Genomic DNA, 11,205 nt, shown 5'->3' with positions numbered 1-11,205 from the left:
ACTAGTAACTTCAATGGTTATGATACAAAATTGATGCTGCCCTAGTCTTATGGAAGTGCATTATTCGCAGCTACTACTGAACGTTTAATTATTAAAATTCACTAAAAAGTGAGGGCAATAAAATATGAAAAATATAATTATATTGTATGATGGTCAATACAAATTTGCCAAAAATATAAGATTTTGAATAGCCTATCGCAATAAGAACTGTTATGAGATTCAAAATTTGAATAATGTTCTTAAACCAAGAATAACAATCTGACTACAAATGTATTTTATTTTAATCATAATCTGACTGTTTGTTTAACTTCTCAGAAGAATAAATGTTGGGTTGTTTTTTCTCAGAAAAGTTTTGTACAGACAGTTAAACCGTTTGGTGTGGATGGTTGGTGGACAGATTTAACTGAAGTCAATCACCCTGGTATATGGACATGGGGTGATAATGAAGAGGTATTCAATGATGCTTTGTAAGTATAGCGAAGGAGCTGGAGTGTTCTAGCAACAAATGATGATTTGTAAGTAGCTGGAGTGTTCTAGCAACAACCCATTCCATCCCAGTACGACATAAAAGAGGTTTGCAATAAAGCCCCTTTAATACACCTTCTAGCAGTCTGCTGTGCTGTACAGTTCGTTTCTGTTACAAAAATAAAATCTAACCAACAAACACAAACTAATGCAATCCGCATTTCAGAAGCAATACTACAGGTAGTTTCTCCATCTCTGCACAAAACAAAATACAAAACATAACACAAGCAAATCGTGACGCTACACACTTGGGTTTTATGGATGTACTGTCTATATTTGTCCTTCTTCATAATACCCATTACAAAAATGAACGATCTTGGTGATATGTCTATTATAGGATCTGGAACCAGGAACCAGATGACACTAGGCATGTAGAAAATTGTGTTTCTATGTCATATGAAGGAAAGATTAGTGATGAGATGTGTTGGCAGAAATTAGGATACATCTGTTCTTATGCTTTACCTTCAAGTAAATATCAATATCAAATATTTTATTATAAAATAATACATAAATGAATATATAAAGGCCGCACTACATTGATTTATCCACCACAGATAAAAATATAATGTATAGGTATAGCGATGTAGTTTCGATCCTGTGTTACCCGTATTGCTTGACATTATAATGCCGACTGCATCCCCCCCTCCCCTCCTCCCCCTCTGGTACAGATATGAAGCACAGTGAATCGATTAATGTGAATGTAAGGCTTACATTCCAGATAATGGGATGGGGTTTTTTTAAATGGTGTGCGTTGTCTTTACTGTTGGTATACCACAGGGCTATACCCCTTCCTTTAGATATAAGAACATGCAGGGCACAAGTACTGTTGCTAGAATACATAGTACCAACTGATACCACCTTCCGTGTATTTGAGTTAATCGCATTGCTTACAATTTAAGTTGCAGTTTTGTATAGATTCTGTTGGTGAATCAGTAATAACCCCCTCACTTCTGTCCTGCAGATGGAAATTGTGCTGATGGTTGGCTAAACTCTGCTACTAAATGTTATTATATCAGTGCTACGGATGACTCCTTTAATGTGCTGACCTGGATGGACGCCCTGGGTAAATGTATGACAATGGTGACTGGACAAACCCCAACTCTTGTCAGTTTCAACTCAAAACAAGAATACGTAAGTTGAATTATATTGTTTTATCTTGGGGATAGCTGATGTCATTATCAATATCATAATCTGAACAATATTACATGGAATTTGGTTCATTTTAATGTTTCAAAAATATATGATCGAAGCGCTGGGCTTTCTATATATCAATATGCAACAATATCTGCTAACAATGTTATACATGTAATATAATGACTCAGGCGACATTTGTGATAGAGCGGTGTGGCCGTTTACTCTTAATTTGTGGAATGTCAACAAATTATATTAAATCTGCAAAATTAATGATGACTTGCTTGTAATATATTTGTTGTTTAAATGACCTAAAACTCTTTGAATTAAGTTATATTATAGAATTGGGTTGATATTGTGTGTTATTTTGCTTAGTGATGGTGCAAGATAGTTATGAAGTGGGGGTAGCATTGTTTACTAATTTAAAATTTAATGTTTGACTGTGTCGAAAGTAGAATACAAGATCAGTTACACCCTAAAATGGACGAGACGACAGATTTCAATGAAGAATGATTGTCATCCCATAAATTAATCCAAAGAAGTCTTTTATGTAAATGATCTGTCATCGAATTTATAATGTATGTTTCAGCAATTAATAAGTCAGTATTTGGAGGTAGCTCAAGTTAGAGATATGAACTGGTGGATTGGCTTAAACGATCAGAATGCAGAAGGAAATTATGTATGGACAGATGGACCAGCTGATTTATCTTTCATGTTAGTAACTTGGATCGTCCTTTTGGCCTTTCTTCACAACTCTTTTCTTAACTGATAACTGGTGTTAACAGCGGGTGTTTTTTTTATCAGGGAGACATGGCAGACTATACCAACCACCTCTGATTATTCATCGGCCCCGTTTATAAAAGTTCCACTTTTCCCTCGGGGCCCGCTACTTAACACCCATAATAAAATACCCATGTTAACAGTAACGTTATGGTATTATTGCTCTCGTTTAAAATATTGTGACTATGAACCACAGAGATCGGGAATGATTCTCGAATAAGAGCTATAACACTGATCTGCAATGTTTTCTTATATCCTCGGTGTAAAACATTCAGGCAACAACAAGTCTATTCAAGCCAGAATCATTTGTCGTCATTAATCAGCTTTTAATCATACTAACTGTTAAAGGGACCATCCCGATTTTAACAGAATCTCAGAAATAAGGGTCCGTGAACGTATGCCATTTAAGCGCCAAAATATAGAGGAATGGTGTATTTACCTTGTCTAAAAATTTCAGCTCAAAATATTGAGTCGTTTGGAGGTGGACGTCAAAACCGTATTTCCGGAAACGTAAACCTTTTAAGAATTCGGGTCAATGTTTTCTTTGTGTGACCTGATAATCTATTGCCGTTCCTTTAGAGGTATATACAGTGCATAAACCACATTCTGTACTTGATACACGTTATTTTTATAAAATAAAAGCCTGATTTTATCCAGACACCGTGTAATACAGCTTGGGACACTGGTCTCCATTTCCAGATGAAGATTTGCGGGTTTAAATTGTTTGAAAACGTATCACGTATACATGTATTGAGTTAGTTGCTTAGCCCCAAGGTAGGGGATTTTGAGGGCTTTTAACAAAAAAATTAAGCAGTTTTATTCTCCAAAATATAATCGAGATTGACCCTTTAAGTGTGACTATTAATTTCGAAATTTTAACAGTTCAAGGTCAGGTTCTTGAATAATGCCCATTGTTTATCTGTCCATACCATCCCTTACCGTAAACAAACTTTATTTTGATAGCCAACCAATATAAACATTAGAGTTTTCAAACGTTGTTTAGAGAAACATGGAGGGTTGTAAGATTTTATACGTTTGTAGATGGCATAATTGTATGTTTTAACTCAAAGATTGGACGAGGTTTTGATTTTTCAAATATTCTACTTTGATGTGACCATTCTTTAGTTCAAATTGACTCATGAGTAGCCTTAATTAATTTCTAGGGTTTGGGATAAGGCTCCCAGTAAGTTGGCACTAAATGAAAAATGTGGTGTTGTACATGGTAATGGTAAAATGTCGTATGGTAAATGTAGCAAAGATCTGAATTATTATATCTGTAAGCTCAAACTCAATAATGGTAAGTTATATATGTAAGCTCAAACTCAATAATGGGAAGTTATATCTGTAAGCTCAAACTCAATAAATTATAAGTCATGTATGTAAACCCAATAAATGGTAAGTCATATCTGTAAGCTCAAACTCAATAATGGCACGTCATATCTATAAGCCTAAACTCAATAAATGGTAAGTCATAACTGTAAGCTCAAACTCAGTAATGGCAAGTTATATCTGTAAACTCAAAGTCAATAATAATTGTAAGTTTTATCTATAAATCAAACTCCATAGTGATGGCGTTGATCTTCAAACAAAACTCGATCCCGGTGTTGGTGGAGAAATGTTCGATGTTAGGTAACAAGGATAAAATGTCGAACTCTGCTTCTATTACTTATTATTAAAATAGCTTCAACCATGCGCAATGCGAAGTATAGTGACCGCACAAGGGGAACTATAAATCATTGCATGCAAACGTGCTAAAATAGTCTTTGATCCAACTTCTTTCTTAGGGTGTATTCATCCACAGGTACCAGTTTATAGACTTCCGAAGAGTGGCTGTTTATTTACGGCTACTTCCGTCTCGACGTCACATAAGCATAAGCCAACTTGTTAGTATGTTAAATGAAATGGGGTTTAACGCCCCATACTGCTCTGCTCGGACTGGGCTGATGAAGACGGCATACGCCATACAGTGTACTATGGGGGAAATTTTACCCAAACAGCGACACCACGGGCTACTCTTATTTCGAATTCCAACTATCAATGGTTCTTTTATTCCTGATGAACTTCTTCGGCCAACATCGGGATCGAATATGTATGCATTGTAGAATTTTGTAATATTAGTAAGATTAAAAGTAGTATTAGTAGCCATTAGAAATATAATAAAACAAATGCAGTGGTGGATGGTTTCATCGGTAACACATAAATAATTGGGATTATTTTTCAGATAATCTAATGATATATGAGGAACTGGGTTGTACTGGTCTTTGGACTAGAGCTGGACATAAGTGTTACTATTTTGTACCAGGAAAAAAAGTTGTTAGGGCTGATGCCAGAAACAAATGTCAACAATCGGGTGGAGATCTCTCTAAGATAGAATCTTTGGATGAAATGGTATGTGTTATTATTATACATCCTATGTATTGTGTACTATTTCCGATCTTGATCTTTTAGAGGCATTTAGTAACTGGATAGAGCAATAAACTATAACACATACTTATGGAAGAATAATCACGTTTCAAAGAGAGATTCTCTCAACGTTTTCAAGCAAGTTCAGTAACATATACTTGAAAACGTTGAGAGAATCTCTTAATTTGTTACTGTACTTGCTTGAAAACGTTGAGAGAATCTCTCTTCGAAACGTAGCCTAAATAAATCAGTAATTGTTGTTCCATAAGTATGTGTTATAGTTTATTGGTACTATTTTCCAGTGTTTAAGAGAGCTGTCCCATATATGCCTCTTACATAGCAATGCGTGTACTGTGTAGTGCTACCTTATCTGAGAGAACTCGTGGTACCTTACATGCCATCGAAAAAATCTAAGATCAAGTACTAAGAACAACCTTGTTGTCACAAAATATAAACTCAGATCCTATGGCGCTCGCCTTTTTGCTGCCCATATGTGGAACCCGCTACCTTAAAATCTTAGACCCAGGGCATCATGTAACTCCTTTATTTACAGATTTATATCATGTGTGAGATATTCTTATAAACCTGTATCCTAGTATAGTGTTACTATATGCATAAAGTTGTGTTATAATATATTGAACATATACAAACTCCCAGTTCTCAGTATTCCGCCACGAGGTTATAGTGGGCTATGAACGATGGCTATTTCGTGGCTTTTCGGCATTTACTTTTCATGCTGAGACGACTCGTTTAAAAACAGATTCTTTTCCCAAAAATATAGACAAAAAATATTGTTGAATGTGCTCTTTGTCGAATCTTGAGTTCAGGAACACTGCATGAATCAGGACCTTTCCAGTGCTACTGTTACAATGTACATTGTTATGTTTCAAGCTGTTTGTGATATTGTTTTGTTTCGAAGTGGTTAGTGGTATTGATATGTTTCACACTGCTTGTGTTATCGATATGTATGTTTCAAATTGCTTGAGGTATTGATATGTTTCAAATTGCTTGCGGTATTGATATGTTAAGGTTTAGCTTGTAGTATTACTTAGTGGTTTTGCTATGTTTGAAACTGCTTGTGATATTGCTATATGTTAAATGATTGTGCCATTGCCCATCTTTCAAATTATTGTGGTATTGCTATGTTTCTAATTGCTTGTGTTATTGTCATGTTTCTAATTGCTCGTGGTATCTCAAATGATTTAACCGCTGTTTTATTTGTTGAAGTATTGGATAACACTACAGACGTTCACAATGGAAGTCAATCATGTGTGGACTGGTTTGTCTAGAAAATCTAAGGGGGCTGACTCATGGTCATGGGCGGACGGTTCAGATATAAATACAGAATATATGTAAGATATTATATTTTTATCATTATCCTTCATTTATGTATATGAATAATGGTCTGACTCTATAACACAATGCACGTGGTTGTTGTCAACTATGTGTTTACCACACTAATTTAATAGTATAAAATATTTTACAGATTTTCATTCTGACATTTGTTTTTAAAGTCAATGTTCGGGAATATGTGCCTAAAGAACAGGGTGGCTGATTGGACGAAATAACTAACACTATTCGTTTATTCGTCTGATTTTAGTTAAAACCAACTTATCAAATTATTTTACTGGATCAGCTCTGTAGCTACACTTTACTGTCCCTAAAAATGATTTTCTTCTATTGAATTTGATATAAAACATGACTACAAGACTTGACATTAAGCAAGGTCTATTTTCTACAAGACTTTATATTAAGCATGACAGATTTCTACATGGCCCGATATCAATCTACAACACATCAAATTACGCATGACCTACTAGTAAGTTCTACAATATTGATATCAAGCTTAAGCATGAACCGTTTTCTACACGTCATTATCTTGATATTAATTATGAACCATTTTCTACAAGAATTTATTACTAATAAGCATAAGCTATTTGTTACAGTAAATGGAATCAGGAACCTAATGATTATTTAGGTACAGAAGATTGTGCTGCTATTAGTATGGATGGTGTTTATAATGACATGTCGTGTTCTAATAAAGCTGGTTTTATTTGTCAGATGACGTCAGTTAGTAAGTTTCCATATCCTTCGATAACACTTAAAAGATCACGCCAACAAGTAGTTCTATAGGGATTATGATATCACAGATCCTACTTCGTTTCTTTTTTTATAGTTCAAAATTTCGTTTTAGTTGTCTTTACTACACTAGAATCTGAAAGAGTTGTTATATAACCCGCATTCTTGCTCATGTGAGGGATTAACCAACGATCTGTTACGGAGAGTTCTTGATGTGCGGTGCACGGAACTGTGGGTAAACCACTAGTAACGTCAACGCTGATTGATTAAACAATGTCTGACGTCATAGGTCAAAAGACGCCCGTATGACCCCTGACACGACCTTCCACTACAACCTGTCAGATCTTTATGTAGTTTAAGCCATCGAAAGTATAAAAAGAAACGAAACGAAATATAGATCTCGGCTTCTGGACCTAGTGTCCGGTTTGTTATGGTATACGCCCCCATTTAAATGTGATCGTATTGCCTTCTTATTGTCCGTCCGCTCGTCCGTCCGTCGGGCCGTCCGTCTGTATGTTTTTCTGTCGACTTCCAATGTAACTACGAAGATTATCATCTGGAAGATGCCCATCAAATGAACACACTGTTTTCTTGAACAATTATTTTCTTATTCCAAATACAAGTGTTCATTTAGATATCTGACCAGCTGCTCGACAACGAACACCTCATTACCAGCATTGTACAGTTTTAATTCACAAACTGTCAGAAAAGAATTGAGGCGCATGAACACAACGGGGTGTAAAATCTTGATGTGAAATGTAGTTTTAGGTGTAAATGGTCATCTATACTGGATATGTACATGTATGGGATTCAGAATATTCAACCCACTGTTTATGCTTCAGAATATTGAAACCCAGAACTGACAATCATTTACTGAATAGCCATTTGTGTATTCGAATGAAAATATAGTGTATTGTTTATTCAGATCGAACTGATGATGAAAATATTTATAGCATATTGTTTATTCAGATCGACTTGATAATGAACATATTTATAGCATATTGTTTTTTTTAGATTGACCTGATAATGAAAATATAGTATATTGTTTATTTAGATTGACCTGATAATCAAAACATAGTATATTGTTTATTCAGATCGACCGTGTCCATCTACTTGGATAATGCCAGATGGTGAAGGTAGTACTTGTTTTTATATCAGTGATACTGATGATAATGTCACTACTACATGGGATGCTGCTAAAGATAAATGTAGTCAATTAGCAGGCGGTGGAGACAGTACTTTATTTGCCCCTCAAAGTGGGGAAGATTATGTAAGTGATGTTAAAAACAATAATTATAATTTCCGAATGAACATTTTGCTTAAAGCGCTGCATATTATTACCTCAGTTTGTAAGATTTCTATGATTTTCTAAACATGGTAAAACTGGATTACACCTACGAGCGTATTAATAAAGACATCTCTGTTGAATTGCAGTGCTGGTACTTTGTCCGCGGTTGCTGATGTGAATGCTCCTTTTTCTAACGGCTTCCCCAATATTTCTTCGTTTGGAACATTACAGAGCTAATAATGTAATTTGTATTTTCGTATTCAAAGACAACCAATGGCCTTTTTTTACAGGCATTTGTAACACAGCAGTTGATGTCTCGTCCACCGGACCCTACTGGTTGGTGGACTGATCTTACTGATTCACAGGTTGAAGGATTATGGGTATACTCTACATCATATTATGGACCACCAGATAGATCTCTTATGTAAGACACAACTTCTCAAATTATTGCTTGTGTGCAGAGAAATTGCAACATCTGTAGCATTGATTCAAGGGTATTACGAAGAAACTGCTGGAATTATCACCATAGTATAGGCTTTTACATCATGACTAGTACCAGCTGAATAACTGGTTATAACATGTTTTCAATTTTTTCGTTAATGGTGGTGTGTTTCAAAGATAACACACCACAGACGTCAGTGACTTGTATCTCGCTGAGTATTGCGAGTTTGGCTTAATATTAAACTGTTTATTATAGAGTATGGCGAGGTGAACCGAATGATTTTGGTGGAACAGAAGATTGTGCTGTAATGTATTATGGTGGACGATATAATGACGTAGATTGTTCGGCTAAATCTAATATACTATGTGAAAAACCGGCCACACCATTTCCAACCACTAGCAATGGTAATATCTTCATTGTTGATCAAATCAAACAAACGTCGAAATAAAAAAAAAACAAATAAAAAAACCAATTGAGCTATTTTGTTAATAGCGCAGCGTTCAGATTTAGTTCTTTGGCCTGGTAAACGTGAGATTCAATTTTGTTTGTAAACTCTGCCAAGGCCATACACACGTATAGTCTTATATCAAATAGCGTATAACTATTGTTTAAAAAAGGTAAGTTGTGGCCATTTGAAGTTTACATTAGTTGTTATTGACGTTAATTATCATATGTATGCGTGTGGAGTTTTGGCATTATCTAAACTACAATTATGGTTTATATTCTAAATTACAGTTTAAATAATCTTTTTTTTTCATCTTTAAATTAAATAATGAAAACAGTTGCTTATATAAAGTGATTAATATTACATGTATTTGTAATCTTATTTCAGGTAACACATTGAAGGCGTTTCAGCATGTATCACTGATAACTACCATGTTCATTGTTCTGATTCAACAAGAATTACTGCCCATCTGTCTCGTTAACGATGCATTACAGAGCTAAATCTGTCTGTTCTTTCGTTTATTTGGACATTTATTTACATGCCAAGCCTACAATCAACTCTGGGATGGCCGATATTTAAATGGATTGAAACACGATCGCCATTTAATGATTTAATTTAAATGGTGAATCTAGGCTTAGTTTCGATTAACAAGTAACGTTGCTACGGCAATAAACAATCTATGGCACAGCTTGTCAAAACTTCAATCAGTGATAAAGTAATTTGAATGAAATTTTCGATATATTAATTTTGCATTATGTGTTTTTGAACTATTAAAGCAAGAACGGCCATCTCTGTATCTAAATCTTAGATAATGCATCCTTAAATAGGGGATATACGTAATTTATCTTTTTCGAAATTATTGTAAATATCTCAAATTTAGAAAAGTATTTGTTTGTGTATTTTTTATTTATATAAAAAGAATTTGTTTATTGTAATTTCTAACCTATTGAAAAAGTTTAAACATGTGATGGAAGCCGTTGGAAGTAAAAAAAAAATGTTATATTTATTCGGTCTTTCTTACCCAATTAGTTTACATTTTTCTGTTATTTCAGTCTACCTCAAGCCCTTAACTTAACCCCCCCCCCCCACACACACACACTCAACACCCCCAAATTTCTCACATGGACACAATCTGCGTCTTGACCTAATTATAGCACTTAATGCATCCATCATTTAAAATGTGATGAGTAAGTTATGTATAAAAGATGTATGTGTGAATTAAATGCAGCTATAAATTAAATTTGTTTTGTCGTTGTTTGCAAATGCGTACAATTGATGAAAAAACTATTTCTCCCATTATGAAAAACAGGAACTCTTCTAGAGCCGTGTTTAAAATCCGCGGGCTCTAATTACAGTCCTTTCAAAATACTATGCAGTACGGTGGACGGGCTTTTCTGCCCGTGGACATTTCGGGCGACGGTATTTCGGCCTTGAATGTTTTGGCCAGAAGACATTTCGGCCATATTTTACAATGTTTTAAAATTATTTCTGTGAAAAAAGTATTTTGAAATTGAGTAAAGTAAGTTTTAAAAGCATTTAAAGGGAACTCCACATCAAGAAACTTGCAGATTCCGATGTTTGGTGCATGGACGATTACTACGCCATGGCACTTAGTATTTTTATGAAGTTGTGTCATCCGGGGTCGTGTCCCATAAGTGTACGTACTTTTACAAAGAAAGACTCAGGCAACTTATGAGTTAATGTTTTGTTTGTTAGAGGAGCATGGCTGTGATCCATGAACTGTTATAATAGGCTTTGAATGCTCTGTAGATCTTGCTCTTCATGCAGTGAATGTACAACAAGTACAGATTCAGTACTTTTTTGATCACCTCACTCAATCAACTTGGAGATACATCCAGTCACTAGGACTTGCAAACATGTACAAAGAGGACAGCGAGTTCAGACTTATTTAAAAATTTTTTTTAAAAAAATAGCCAACAAAGAAAACATTTGTAGGAGAAAACAAATAAATCTTTCCTCTTTCTAAAAAAAATAAGGTGCCGAAATGTCCTCGTCCGAAGTGTCTACTGGACTAAACGTACTACATTCATGCAGTACCAATCCTACGGGTTAGTGATAAAAAAATCCCCCCCCCCCCTCAATGAAATGGGG

The 11,205-nt window shown here is 35.0% G+C and overlaps 1 protein-coding gene across 1 annotated transcript; it reads left to right on the top strand.

Annotated features, from left to right (window-relative positions):
- Positions 1–352: 352 nt before the first annotated feature.
- On the top strand, positions 353–10,230 carry LOC126816327 (macrophage mannose receptor 1). The gene is made up of 12 exons (XM_050542753.2): positions 353–467; positions 863–993; positions 1,487–1,656; positions 2,246–2,370; positions 3,600–3,733; positions 4,658–4,824; positions 6,067–6,191; positions 6,786–6,913; positions 8,013–8,188; positions 8,497–8,630; positions 8,904–9,052; positions 9,481–10,230. The coding sequence occupies exons 2-12, from the start codon at positions 915–917 to the stop codon at positions 9,591–9,593; spliced, it is 1,500 nt and encodes a 499-aa protein (XP_050398710.1). The 5' UTR covers positions 353–467; positions 863–914; the 3' UTR covers positions 9,594–10,230.
- The last annotated feature ends 975 nt before the right edge of the window (positions 10,231–11,205 follow it).

The sequence above is a fragment of the Patella vulgata genome, chromosome 3 (genome assembly GCF_932274485.2).
Source record: "Patella vulgata chromosome 3, xgPatVulg1.2, whole genome shotgun sequence".
Lineage (NCBI taxonomy): Eukaryota > Metazoa > Mollusca > Gastropoda > Patellidae > Patella > Patella vulgata.
This window is presented reverse-complemented; position numbering and strand designations above follow the sequence as displayed.